Source organism: Triturus cristatus, chromosome 9 (genome assembly GCF_964204655.1).
Source record: "Triturus cristatus chromosome 9, aTriCri1.1, whole genome shotgun sequence".
NCBI lineage: Eukaryota > Metazoa > Chordata > Amphibia > Caudata > Salamandridae > Triturus > Triturus cristatus.
The window spans coordinates 1,213,639,492-1,213,654,652 of record NC_140592.1 but is presented as its reverse complement, the minus strand read 5'-3'; the positions used below and the strand labels follow the sequence as shown (position 1 = coordinate 1,213,654,652).

Sequence of the window (15,161 nt, the reverse complement as noted above, 5' to 3'; positions counted from 1 at the left end):
TCTACCTATGAGTCATGGAAATGCACTTTACCCTTTCCCGCCTTCAAACAATTTGCATCTCAGTTATTTACATAGGGTACTTCAAACCTTTTTCAAAAGATGTTTCTGAGCACTTCTGACCTCCTTTTAAGAATAGAAAACAATGAAACGAAACCTTCCTTTTTCAGCAACTTATCAAATTGCGTCGCTGCTTATATGCTAAATACAGTACACGAAGTGAGGCTATTCTGGGGTAGCTCTTCCTGATGATTAAATGTTTTGAAATTCGGTCGTGTATTAGAAAGCTACTGTGATATAAATCAAACGCGCAGTTTTTCTATTCGTCAGTCGTGAAAATTAAAGGGCCATTGACAACAATGTAAAATACATTAAATAAAATGTTTGATTTATCTTTTCTCTTTCTACATTTTATACAAATAAATGACAATTCCCATTTCCCTTTCACTCCAACCTATCAATACAATTTTTATTTGTTTTCATTCCATTAAAAGGGCGTGCAGTGCTTTGTGAAAATCCTACACTTTTGGGTTTCATGTATAAAATACGGACTGCATTTTTAGAGACTGTAGTGGTTTGCCCTGGAGGTCACAGCACTTACTAAGCCCTCAATCTGCGGCCACCAGCTATATAAACATTACTTTGACCCCCCTATGGGTTCCATAGACACCCTATAAATGAAATGGCGCTCACGATGTATTGAGTGTGAGCTAGAGATTCCTCATACAGTCTTTTACGTTGTAGTAACATCATAGATCCCTTTGAAAACCTAATATTTTTGGGCAGAACAAGATCCTGAAGATAGACCTCTTCTCCCACTTTGCTCAATGATCCCAAGATCTTTGTTTCATTCTGCCATTTTGTGTTTTTTAAAATCTTCAACAATTGAGTACATGTAAATCCTGCAACCCAGTACTACAAAAAACATTTCTCCACACTTGGCCGTGAGATAAGTGCCAGAAAGGGTTTTTTCCTCTTTCAACAAGGAAAGGTCCCAACCACTCTGAAACAAGTGATAACCTCTGCGATTGAGAAAAAATTATCAGCCGGCCCTCTGGAACCAGTGGCTTTACAGGTCCATCTCAAACCTCCCCTTCATTGGCACAGTTTGGAAGGAGAAGTTGCTCCTTAGCTGCAAGAACTCATACAGTCTCACTCCGTTGTGCATGACAGACAATCTGGATTCGGACCGTGAACAGGGACCATAATCCCAACATCAGACCTTAAAGAAGGGGAAGTTACTTGTAACCCTAGGTGCGCATGTAGGAACAATTGAAATATATACCAAGGATGTGCAAACAATACAGGCTAGATCTGGCATTATTTCTAAATGCAGTAACAGCCTCCAGTGCCTACACAGGCTAATGTTTTCCGTAGTTGGGAGTAACGTTGGTATCTATGAACGCTTGATTTATTTAGTTTAGCACACAGCTGAAAAATTAGCTTCCTATTATGCGTGAGTTTTCTTTTCACAAATACTAGATTCCTCGCTGGTGATTGTTGGACTTGATGTGGCAGGATTCCTCTCCGTCTTTGACCCGCTAGGAGAGCAGGGCTAAAACAAAAAGGAATATTCGCCCTTCCCTTTATTCGTAACATGACTCATTTTACTCTTCCACCTCCCCAGTATCTAGGTTAGATGGGTCCTCCATGCTGGCTAGGTTTTTGGTGCAATTCTAGATACTGCATGGGTGTGAATTCTATTGTCTGTCTGCATCCCTCTCGACTCCTATACCATGTCGTCATGTAGAAGACACATGCAAGCATGGACTATGCATCTATCATTGTAAATTGTGTATTGGTTAGCTCTGGAATGGTATGGGAGTAATGAAGATCTTATGGACAGCATTACTTTGTCAATTCTTTACCCCACATCACATATGCAAAATAGGTACATGATGTCCTGCCTACATCCCCCTTCATAATCTTGCCTTCTCCTTCCAAAACACCTGCCCTCCAACGCATCCCTTAATAACCTTTTTCCAGAGAGCCATCCACCAGCCCTTCAAATCTCTCGGGTCTACAAAAACCCGGGGAGTTAGGAAAGGTGGCGGTTCATCATTTGTCATTCCACCACTCCATTTGGATTCATAAAATCAGAAGTGGCTGCATATCTTCAGCTGACCTTTTTCAGCTTTTCTTGGGTTTCTGGATTCTTAGGTAAGGTAGAGGGAAGACTTGGGGATTGGCTGCTCCCTCGTTATTACATAAAAGCAATGAAACACTTTTGTTTACTAAGAGTAGTTAATAACTAGTTTTCAGCCACCCCTGTCTGTTGCTAATCACTTGTAAGCTATACTCGAGAGTATGTTCCCTCAGACCAAGAAAGAAGCACCAGTCCCAGTTTTAAATGACAGCTCAATGTAAGCAGATAGCAGTGGGCTCAACTTTTTCATTTGCATTGCTTGCGTTTGCTCTCAAGGGTGTTTCGTGAGGAGGATTATATTAATAAATCCAAAGGAATTTAAAATGTATATGTGGAATTCTCTCCCATAGGTATTTAGCATTGCACTTCGGTATGAGGGTCCCCTGTTCTTTAAACCATGTTTCTGGAGAATACATTCAGCTTTTGAGGTTAATTGGCTTACTTTCTGTTTGCACAAATCTGTTTGAAATGCTCAAACGGCACAAGCCGTGACGGAACGGGGACTGAGGGCTGAAATGCAGGCTTGAGGAGGAGGCCCCTGCAGTGTCTACCACCTGCCACTGGACCAGCGCTACACAGAAGAGCCTGCTACATCTGTGTCTGCTGCCGGGAGGGTCCTGCCGCCTCTAACCCGAGGGGGCTGCCTCCACCTTCAGGGACACTGCTAACAGACGGGGAAGCCGTCGCAGATGCACAAATTTCCTGTCAGCGACGAGAGAAGAAAGAAGCAGAGAAGAAACATGCACGAGAGGACGCTACGCTGCTTGCAAGGGGACGCTGCCTCCACCTGGACTACACCATATTCGGGACTGCGAGGACCAGGCTGCTTTGTGGTCATCTCACCTGGTTCCTCTTCCCGACTCCTCCCCCAGCAGGTACTTGACGCCTCGCGGCCCCCGCTTCGCGGGGGCCGCTCGCAGGCTCTGACATTCTTCTCACTCGCTTGGGCTCATTTGCTGTTTTATTGCAACAGAGGACGCTACGCTGCTCGCAAGGGGACGCTGCCTCCACCTGGACTACACCATATTCGGGACTGTGAGGACCAGGCTGCTTTGTGGTCATCTCACCTGGTTCCTCTTCCCGACTCCTCCTCATCCGGCCCCCTCCTTTAATAGTAGAGTCCCGCCTCTACGCGCCAGCGGGACGCGCGCGGGACGTAGCCCGGGGCGAAGACCGGGCAAAGAGCGGGCCGTTTGAGGCCGTTCGAGCACGGTCGAGGTAGACCCAGGTCCCACCCCTTAGTCCAACAATCGTATACCAGGGATTTATCTGAGGTTTGCCGCACGGATCATGTCTCCCAGAGAAACCAGGAGTAAATCAGCGCTGGCCGCTGGAGCGGCCACTGGCACCCTGGATATGTACTTTTCCAAGGCAGGTTCCTTGTTGATCGATGAAATAACTACCTTGGAAAGGCGTATCTCTCAGGAAATTGATTGGGTGAGGAGATCCTCCCTGGGACCCCTTGCACAGGTTACCTCCCCAGTGGCCCTTAATGCGGGGGTCGAACCTGGCATCCCTGAGCCAAACACTTTGATTACTTCAGTCGCAGATTGTGACATCTCAGTCCCAACAGAGCTTAGTATTTTATCCCTTCCACCACCAAGATCCCACCCTGCTCAAGCTATCCCAAAACCTAGTACCTCTGTCCAGGTTCTCACTTTGGCTAGAAAGCATCTAACTAAACCGTCAAGTCAGGGGGAGCGGGAAGGTGCAATCCCGAAGAGGAAAAGAAGGGCACAAATTATAAGGGGGCAAAAGTCTAAGATTGCAAAGCTTAATCCGTGGAGTGAAGACAATCAATTAGGTGTAACTGATACAGGGACTAACCTACTAGACATATCTGATCACACACTTCAGAGTCATAATGTTACACCGCGAGAGGCTGATCTCTCTCTCTCGGATGTAAATTCTCTTTTAAAGAAATCACTTACCCCATTAGTAGACCGTCTGGCACAACTAGAATCATCCCTAGCGAACCTCCAGAAGGGAATTGATTTACTTTTGGACTTTTGTAGATTAGCTAGCCAACATGCGAATCCTACGCAAGCACCCCCAGTTAAGGAAGGTTGTCCTTTACCTAAGCCCTCTCAAACTCATCACCCCAGGCCATCCACCCCTCACACATTAAAATCTCTGACTTCACCTTGTATCGCTAATTCTAGCTCTCATGGGACGACAGCAGAACCTACAGCAGTGATACAAGGTAATGGTACTAGATGTAGGCCAATTAATTTACCTCCGGAGGCAGTCCCCTATACAGTCATCCTAACCGGTATTCCTGAACTCCAACCATCTGTCAAGGAACCAGCTGAGGCTCTAAAACATAAGGTCATCCACTGGCTCTCCTCAAATAGACCCCTCCCACAGGGTATTCATAGTGAGGTCCTTATGGTGAGGAGAGTTCCTTGGCATGTAAATACCAGAAAAACCATCCATGGAGACTGTGCATTGATCAACTTCAGGGACCCCCGCACAGTCTCCCATATATGCAGTTGGCCTTATAATACCCAGGGGTCCTCCATTCAATCCCTTCCACTCTCATTCTTTTACCCGCATATGACGTCTGACCAGGAGGAGGAACGATGGGTATTAGTTGGTAGGAGAGGGAACAGGGGCGGCCAAGGGACAAGAAGGGAACACCCTGCCATGGGACCCCCTCGATCTGACCACCTTCCCATATATAATAGGTTTAGCACTTTAGATATGGTGGATTGACCGTCTGCCATGCGGGGTGGAGGTGACCTGAACCAAAGCAAGCCTTATACATCCCCCATTTACCTAGACACTTCCACCGAGAAGGAGTACCTGGAACACAGCCAATCGCACGCAGAAGGATGTTTAGGGATTATTTGCCCTGCATCCAAATTGGCCATGAACAGGTGTCCCCATGAATGCAATTCTGCTTTTAACCTATCTATGGGGTCGAATTCTGGTCCGGTTTTTGATTCAATTGTACATCCTGCGACAGCCGTCCAGTCTCCCCTCAAGATTTTATCTTGGAATGTCGCGGGTCTAGCTACTAAATGGAATAACCCGGCCTGGAGATCTTTTATCGAAGACTAAGATATTTGTCTGCTCCAAGAGACCTGGGCAAGGGAAGACACCACCCATGCGGGTTTCGCAGCATTTTCTACTCACGCAATTTGGGGGGGAAAAGGGCGTCCCTCAGGAGGCCTAGCAATATGGGTGGCAACCGATTTGGGTTGTAGGGCTTCTATCTTCCCGACAAATTCAGAAGACATTCTAGCTGTATTGCTGGAATGGCCTAATTCCCAAAGCCTCCTATTGATAAATATTTACTCAAGGCCAATTAACATAACACAGGAATCGCGTACAATTGCGAAGCTTGTGTCGGTCCTTAATGTAATTCCGGAGGGTACCCTTTTTTTAATTGGAGGTGATTTAAACTGCCAGTATGAGCCCCTCCCAGGCATATTGGAAGGACTGTCCTCGGAGGAGGACCTTTTGTGGTCCATCCCGCCCCCACAGGCTCCGGTCCGAAGATCGTGCTCCCCCTTAGCCCTACAAATCACTTCCTTGTCCCTGAAATTTGGCCTTCGGGCCTGCAATGGAAGGTTTCAATCGGATATCCCTTCCAGATGCACTTTTAATCGAGTGGGCAGTGAATCACGTCTAGATTACGTCCTGGTTCCCCTGACTTTATGGCTACACATTAGAGACTTTTGTGTCATAATTAGGGATGACAGTGACCACAATGCCCTCGAATTAGTTTATGATCATCCTGGGCTTGAGGCCAGAGATCTACAAAGGGTGCTCCCTGAGGACGGCCTGGCTCTTGCAAACAACAGGCGTAGAGTAAAATGGGAGCAACTAGCTTCACATCCTGGGAAGATACCCAAACTATATGCGCAGGTAATTGCCGTCTTTGAAAAGCTTCAGGCACTCAAGATGGAACAAACTTCCCAGGACACATTCACTCAATTGGGGCAGATTCATGGTGATCTGGTGAAATCACTCTCCGAATGCTTAACCCAGAATATAAATAGGTCTAACAGAAAAATTGCCGGTTCCCATTGGTATAACAACGCTTGTCGAAAGGCAAAAACTGAACTTTTGCTCTCAATTAAAGAGGGAAAGGGCAAAGAGGAAGTCAGGGCAAGAAGAGCTGCCTATAAGTCTTTGATTACTAATGCCAAAAGTGAATGGGAGCACGACAAATGGGCAAGACTTACTACCTTTCTGGCTAGAGGGGACTCACGCAAATTTTGGTGTTGTGTCAACACGGGCTCGGAGGAGCTTGCCTCTGCCATACAACCTAATATATCACCTAAGGTATGGCAAGACCACTTTCAGTCTCTATATAAATTACCGCAGGATGACCCGACAAGCTCCACTCTTATGTCCTGTCCAGTTGGTACTGGGGAGTTGTTTACGGTGGGCGAGGTATGAGCGGTCGTAGTTGGTCTGGCATCTGGAAAGGCACCAGGCTTGGATGGCATGCCTGGTGATGTATTCAAGCAGGAGCCGGATGACTGGGCACCCTACTTCATGATCCTTTTCAATGCTATCCTTGAAGGCATGGCTATACCGGGTACTTGGCTGGGCGCAGAGATTGTCCCAATCTTTAAAAAGGGCTCTCCTCTGCTCCCAGCCAACTACAGACCTATTAGCCTTATTGATGTGCCACAAAAGATCTTTGGCAGACTTATGTTAAATCGCCTCCAGGATTGGATCGAGGTGAATGCGATCATGAGCCCATACCAGGCAGGGTTTCAAAGGGGTATTTCAACTACTGATCAAATCTTCCGCTTGAACCTCATCTACTGGAAGACGGTGCTGTTCGAGGGCGGCAGTTTATACACGATTTTCGTGGATTTACGTGCCGCCTTTGACCTAGTCCCCAGGGACAAATTGTGGGCTGTATTACTGGACCTTGAGGTTCCCGCGGACATCTTAACAATCCTGAGGAGACTGCATCAGGGAAACTTTGCCAGGGTAAGATGTGGCAGGGGGGGCTCTCTCTCAGATGCCTTCCCCGTTGACAGGGGGGTCAGGCAGGGTTGTGTCCTTGCACCCACCCTTTTCTGCCTCTTTGTCAACGGGGTTATAAGTTATCTCAATGAGTTGAGTAACATCGACGCCCCTAAGCTTGATGGCAGCAGGGTACCCGCAATCATGTTTGCGGATGATACCCTGCTGCTTTCTAAATCCCCCATGGGCTTGCAGCGGGTTTTGGATGGGTTCACACGTTTTTGTGCGGGCGGCGGATTGGAGATCAATGCTGGAAAAACTAAGTATATGATCTTCAACCCGCCCCCCAAAACCCGCGTATCCCCCCTCATAGGGACCTCAAGACTAGAGCGGGTTCATACGATTGAATACTTGGGGATAGTAATCAATCAGTCCATGTCGTGGGACCCCCACAAAACCAAGGCAAATATGAAACTCTCTCAGTTTGTGGGGGGTATTGCAAGGATGACGAAAGGATTAATTTATAGGCCATTCACGTCCCGCTTGCAAATTTATAAAACCCAGGCTAGAGCAACAGTGACTCATGGAGCTGAAATATGGGGCCATACGTCAGGGCAGAAGCTGCAGACCACGGAGAATAATTTCCTTAGGCAACTAACACCTTTACCAACTAGCACCCCACTCTTGCCACTCAGATTGGATCTGGGCTTAAGACCGATCTCAGAGGTTCTGGGTCTTAAACCCTTAACTTTCTGGTGTAAAATATGGTCTTCCCCGGATCTTCTGAAATATAGAGCTGAGCTGTTGGAGATTTTGCGTCTTTGCAAAAGCATTCAAATCCCATGGCTCAGCTACATCAAGTGCATTTGTGAGGCAGTTGGCAGACCAGAACTGTGGTATGATCCGGCATCTGCTTGTCCCAGGGTCTCTCGAAAGCTCATTTCGAAGGCTTATTATGAACACAATTTGAAAGCTGCCATCATGAGCTCCCGAGAGGGCTCCCAAACAGCTCATTTCTTGGGGTTCAAAGATTTTTATCACCTGGAGCTTACATTTGATGATATGGGCCCATCATTGACTAGGAAACTTTTCATGCAATGGCGCTTTAACACACTACCCCTTAGGGCATATACGGCTCTGTGGGCACATTCAAATCACACAGCCCAATGCCCTACTTGTGCGCACTCCCGTGAAACAGATTTGCATGTTATATTTTTCTGCCCGGCCTATCAAAGACCAAGGAATTACTGGCTCCGTCCCATTCTCAGAAATATGGGTTTCAGACAGCATGCCCCAGCTTACAGAATATTGAAATCAGATCTTTCTGCTCCTATTGTATTTGCGGTTGCAAAATTTTTAACCTCAATGTGGTTTATCCGTACGCACTGTTTTAAGTCCTTTCAACCGAATGAATTATTTTGATGATTTTAGTCTAATTGTTTATGTTTTTGAATCATTATCGCTATTTTACTTTGTATAATTACTGTTGCATTATTTGTACTCTTTTATGGTCCTGGTGACCGAAATAAAGACAAATTGATGATGATGATAGGAAACTCCATTGCCAGTGAGCTGTCAGAATTCGCTTCCATTTCACTCATAAGCGCTTTGAGGTATGAAGTAGATGAAACGTAAACGATGACAGCCGAACCTTGCGATTCAGTTGTACTGAGTGAGGGCAGTGGCTGCCAGGTCTGTAATAACCTCATATAAAATAGTTTTTTTTTAAACTTTTATATAGCAGCCACAGATTTTTTATTTTTTTATGACTGAATTGCTTGGAACATAATATTTCTGCCTTTTCTAAGCAATAATCAAGACTTTTCTTTTTTCCACAGCTACCATGATATGGCTGGTAAATATGGCAGATGCAAATCCCACAAATGACTTACAAGGTGCTGAAAGCTCCCGCCGCAGTGCACAAGGTACATTCTTAAATGTCATCTGTTACCCATTTGAATACATGTAAATAGGATTATTTTTATGTTGCAGTTCAAAGTTATGTTTGAAAACATGATTCTCTCTCATATGATCTTCATCTATATGCATAAAGACTAAATATTGTTGCCCATGTGCATGATCAAACATCAGTACTTGAAATATTTTGACAATCATAACTAAACAATGTGTGTAAAGAAAAAAAAACATTTTCGTTTAATAAAAACAGGTGTATAATCAATATTAGCAATCCCATTTAAAAATTAAAAACTGGTTTAAAACACTCTGGCCCTGATTAAGATGTCACTTTTTTGGTGAAAAGCCCGGGGATCCCGCACCGAGTAGGTGGCAGAGTGGGGTAGGACCCTTGATGTTTGTTTGACTACAGGGCTGCCCTTTTAACCCGTGTGGTGCCCGGAGATGAGTTTCCTCTTCCATGAATGGATGGAGTGTTAAGAGGATTAAAAAGGATAAATGATCTTTTATCAAAAACAAGGAGCAGCTACCTGCCCTTTATTCAAAGCAGTATAGGGAATCTCCTTCTGCATTTTTCCAGGGAGGGTGATTTTTTTTGTTGCCCTGAAGAAAGTCCGGGACCTATTCAGGCCCTTGCAGGACTGAAAAATGTGGGCATTAGGGTCATAGGACCATAAATACTCCAATTTGACCCCTCATTTTATATTTTGAACGACCCTAGCAAATCTAAGAATAAAGGGATACTGGGATTTGCTTGTGTTTTTTTAATCTTTATTCTCCCTGGTCATTTTATCATAAAGAGCTTCCTGGAATATGGTTGAGCCCACCCTGACTTTTAGGCGTCGGAGTGATCCGATGATGAAGCATGACACCACTAGGGTGTGTGAGGGTAATTAAAATAAAAGGAATCATTTCCTTCCCAACTCCTTACTGAGTCTCTTCATCTTAGGACTTCCCATCGGACCCTAAATAAGACTTATTATGAAGAATAGCGTGGTGTAATTCCACGCACCCAAAGAATACTCATCGTGATGTAGTATATTAATAGAGGTAACCCACCGACCATAAGGTTGGCCATCCAGAACACCTGATTACGATGCAACTGCACATGGTGCGGTTGCAAACTCCAATTTCTCTGTAGGAGCTTGTGCGGTGGGCGGAAATCGCCCGCAGCACATGCTCCCATTGAGAAATGGGAGTTTGTAAAAATCCCTGCACCGTGTGGCAGGCACCTCATGGTGCCTGCCACACGGTGCAGGGATTGCCCCCCCAGGCCCAGATGCGGAGGGCCAGGGGAGGAAGGGGGCCCTGCTAGTGGCCGCAATGTCACTTTCTGACAGCCTTTCCATGTCTACATCATAATCCCGACGGTGGAATGCCGTCTTTACGGGATTATGAGGAGCTTCCAACCGACTGACAGGCTCCATGAGCCCGTCGGAAGGTGTCGGTCGGTCCCTCCGACTTGTGCCTCTGACCGCACACATCTGAATGCATCGGTTGGACCACAGCAGTAGATGCGGTTCAGACAACAACCGACAATCTGTCGGTTGTGGTCCGAACCCATCGTAATGCGGCACTCTGAGAGGTATTACCTATAGACCACTTTTAATTTATTCTTTTTTAAAAAGAAAGGTCATAAAAACTACTTCACACGCATACAAGCAGTCATTAAGCACCACAATGCACAGTGCAGTGGTAGTTGGCCATTAGTTCCTTTTCTTTTTTTGAGGGTGAGATCCCTGACTGGGCTCTGCCATTTTATCTGTATTCGCTCATAATTGCTCTTATGAATAATTTTTGGTCTTCTCTCAAATCTTAATGTTGTCTACATTTTGAAATGAGGTAGTTTTGAAATGCATCTGTTTCAACCCTATTTCATGATATCAAAGACCTGTTTTTTCTGAAAGATTTATCTAGACCTTGACCTGGTGGCTGCAAATTTGATGAAACCAACCAAAGTATGTTTGAAGTAATCAGCATCTCTAGCAGCTAGGTCTAAATCATATAATCTGGACATCATATCTACTTTACTTGAACCGCACATTGGAACTGCATCGAAAGGGGACCACTCAAATATGAAAGGAAGTGGCAATGGGAGGAAATGTTAAGAGGTGTTAGGACATCAGAAAGAAATGCGGAAATGGACAATAATGCAGTACATCATAGACATACGAACCGAAGTATATGTTATATACCCTCCATCATTGAGGTACAGAACAATGTCCACATTCTTGTCAGTGTCAGGGGTTGAGAGCAACAAAAGTCTCTGAGCAGTTGCCATATGTCCTTTGGTCACGAAGACGGAGGCTATAAAGAGGCATATACTCAACTGTAATATCACAATATGTCAAGTCTCGCAGCCATGCCGCTTCAGTGGGGCTGGAGGCACCACACCAATGTAGAGCAACCTGTTGCGTGCAATTGCAGTATATGGCGGAGCACTTGTATGTATTGGCTTAACATAGCCTAATAGGGCTAATAGTGGGTTTGGTGCGAGTGTCTGGCCCGTCATGCGTGATAGTGTGGAGTGGACAGCTTCCTAAAATGTAAGGATAGGACTCCATTCCAAGCCCAGTTGGCGAAATCAGCATATTCTGCCGCACACCTGGGGCAGCGATGCGACCTAGTCGGGTCAAAGTGAGCCAGAAACCAGGGGGTAGCATAGGCACGGTGCAAGTACTTAAAATGTAATAACATGACAATGGTTATTGGAGATCAGCCCAATTTGCGCACAACAATAATACCACATTTTATCAGGTAAGCACCCCAGATCCATCTCCCATGCAGCCCTCGCTCATTCTGCCCCAATAGGTTTCAGCCATATGCAAGTGTGATATATGTGGGACACTAGATGAGCATTATCTAGGACTGTGATTATCATAGTGAAGAGTGGGAAGTCATTAGGTTACTTAGGGTATGAAGGAAGAGTGGCATGCCGAGTACCATGTAGCCTGTGTAAGATAAATCTATCCATGTAGGGCGCATCATGGCCCTCAGTCAGCGAGGAAATAGGCCGTAAGTCAGAGTTAGTAAATAAATCGCCCACGGTATGTAAACGATATGTGGACAGGGTGTGCTGGGTCAGCTTCTCCTTAGCTCTTCCGGAAGTGGCGGCCTCTTTGGCAAGCTCATTCACTAACCTTGCGCTCCTAGCTGATTTTAACCTACATTTTGACGACCCAAGTAAAACTAATGCCTTGGAACTCGCCCAAAACCTTGCAGCAATTCAAGTAATACAAAAAGTCATAGGGCCCACACATATTAAAGGCCATACTTTAGACCCTGTGTTTACCAATAACATGGAGCTGGCAGTTCAGACACCCATTCCCCTACCTTGGTCAGATCATTCACTGATCCCTTTTTCCTTAAAATCTTTCACCCAACGTGATCCTTGGGAACCGAGCACCAGGAAAGCCCGCCCTTGGGCCAAACTTTCTACAGAGTCTTGATCTGCTGTGCTTAATAACTCAAAACCCAAGCACTGTCCTATCATCCGAGACATTTACACACTAGATAGAGTCCTCACTGGACATTCCTGTTAAAACTACCCACCGTTAGATGGAGAGAAAATCTTTCCGTGGTATTCACCCAAGCTTAGACTGCTTGAACATACCTGTAAACGACTGGAGAGGAAATGGAGGAAGGACTATAGTGAGTCAAGCAAAATGAAATATAGAGAGTCCATAAAATGCTATCAAGCAGAAATTTAAAAAGCTCAGGCACTTTATTTCGAAGAAAAAAAGTATTCAGTGGCTAATGCCCCCAGAGAAATCTTTCGTATCGCGAAGACCCTCGTGGAGCTGCCTCTCCACCAATACTTCTACAGGAATAACCTCCGATCGATGCAATGAACTTGCAGAATATTTTCAGGGAAAAATTCAGACTATATATATAACACGTTTCCAGACTCCCCATGTCCCAGTGATCTCCTTGTCCCGGTGACCAGGGACCGCCCTACTATAAACAGGCCTCTGGACCACATTAAGCACACGCTGGAGGAATTTCCACTCCTGGACCTGGATACCCTATCAGATATTATTGTGCAAATAAAGTCGGGCTCACCTCTTGACCCTGCCTCTCCTCACCTTTTGTGTAAGGTTGAAGATGTGGTGCTACCGGTCATACTGGATGTTATAAATCTTTCTATCACCAATGGCCTTGTACCACCTTCTTGGAAACATGCCATGGTAAATAATAATAATAATAGCAGTTTTTTCTTGACGTCGGCCAATTCCAGTCTAATGGAACGAAGGACACCAGCATGTTTAGCTGTACAGATATTTGTGTCCAGACACTGGGGGGCAGAATAAAATGTATAATCTCTGCTGTGTGGGTGTCTGGATCTCCAGGCATCTGCAAGATGGAAAGAGTTCAATAGACTGGAAAGAACATGCATGGCCTGTGGCCTGGCGACATGAGAGGAGCCAGGAGAGTCAAGGGCAGGGTGCAGGACTAGATTAAAATCGCCACCCATGAGGACATGATAAGCATGTATACGGGTTATGTGAGTGGCGAGCTCATAAAGGAAATCTGGAGAGTCCACATTTGGGGCATAGACATTGACTAGCAAAAAAGATCTTGCTGCGAGTGTACCAGCAACTAAAAGAAAGCAACCCTCTGGATCAGCAGTTGTCTTCCGTGCAACGAAGGGAATACTTTTATGGAATAAAATGCAAATCCCCCCCCCCTGGATTAGGAGCTATACCTAGCAAAGATACGGTTGGCTCCCCAGGCAGGAGCATAGGCTGAACGCCATGCCTGGTCAAATAGGAGAGGATTTGTCTCCCTTTCCGAGGATTATTCAGCCCACTAATGTTCCATGTTATACTTAAAAGGGGCATAATCCCAGCACAGTTAATCGGCGGCCCCATACTCGGTACAGTGGGTACATGACTGTGCGTATGTATATAGATAATCCATGGCATAAATGATAGTACAACCTCTGTATATAGAACAACATATTACAACGGTGAAACAGCACACCACCCACACCGAAGGAGAATTTTTTGTTTTTTTGTTTTTTGTAAACCCAGTGAAGCCCATTAATGCCCAGAAGCAGACGGAATACTCCTTGGGGTATGGCAAAGCTCATAGGGAGAAATGCAGTGATGAAACAGTGGTGGTAAACTAAGATTATATCAGTCTTTCAAACAGAATACATTAATTGAACGAATCGTATATAGTGCCTCATTACTGCATATTGAACAGCATGTGGGGAAGGGGAGTAAAGTTTGCAGCCTATAATTTTACACAGCCCGCATGCCTTCAGGACTGTGGAGTAGTCTGCAAGTCTTTGGATGGTGGGCTCGGCGAACGAGCAGAGGGGCGGTCCTTAGCTCCAAATCCCAGCTGCTTGCAGAAAAGGACGGCATCCCCCGGCGAATCAAAGATATATTGTCGACCAGCTAACTGAATCCGCAAGCGAGCAGGGTACATCATTGCGTAGCTCACATTGTACTTCTGTAGCAGACGATTGACATCAGTATGTTCGAGGCATGTGGGCTGCTGAATTCATATCTGTGCATAGATCGCCGCCTAGTGTTGGGTCCGGATGTTTGCACGTTGTTGTCCTGGAAGAGTCTTCGAAGTATCCTTGGATAGGTGACTCCTCCCCTGGACTACAGTGCGCATGGGCATCCTCTCCATCCTCAGATTGTTTTTTTCCGCCATTGGGTTCGGATGTGCTATCTTAGCTCAAGTTAGGAAAAAATTTTGTCGAGGCCACAAGGCCTTTAGTTCGCGTCGGTACTGTTTATCGATCGGTTTTCGATACTCTCTGTTAGTTTACTAACTTTCAGCACCGACTTTGTTCGCATTTACCTGTCCATCAACTACTTCGACGATGGAATCGAGGACGCCATTCAAAAGGTGTCCGGTATGTAATGCGAAGTACCCACACATCGACGTCCATCCGGTGTGCAACAAATGCCTTTCGCCGGACCACGACGAGTCGACATGTATGGCCTGTGCCCGGTTCCGTTCAAAGAAGACTCTGCGGAATCGTCGAGCGGCGCGGCTCGAAGCGCAGCACGCGGCACCGGCCCCAGCTGACATCTTCGACGACGCGGACGACGTCGAAGAAGTAGAAGTCTTACCCTCCAGTCCCGTTTCCGACCAAGAACCCGGATCGGACGAGGCCGACGAGTCACTCTTCCACAGAGGTGAAGACGAC

At 45.9% G+C, this 15,161-nt stretch overlaps 1 protein-coding gene across 2 annotated transcripts in view; it reads left to right on the top strand.

The window, feature by feature from the left end:
- PSEN1 (presenilin 1) overlaps positions 1–15,161 on the top strand; it is a 241,125-nt gene that overhangs the window by 151,575 nt on the left and 74,389 nt on the right. For both annotated transcript variants that reach the window (XM_085627269.1, XM_085627270.1), the window contains one exon: positions 8,914–9,000. In XM_085627269.1, coding sequence (XP_085483395.1) covers positions 8,914–9,000 — 87 coding nt within the window. The remainder of the gene's footprint in view (positions 1–8,913; positions 9,001–15,161) is intronic.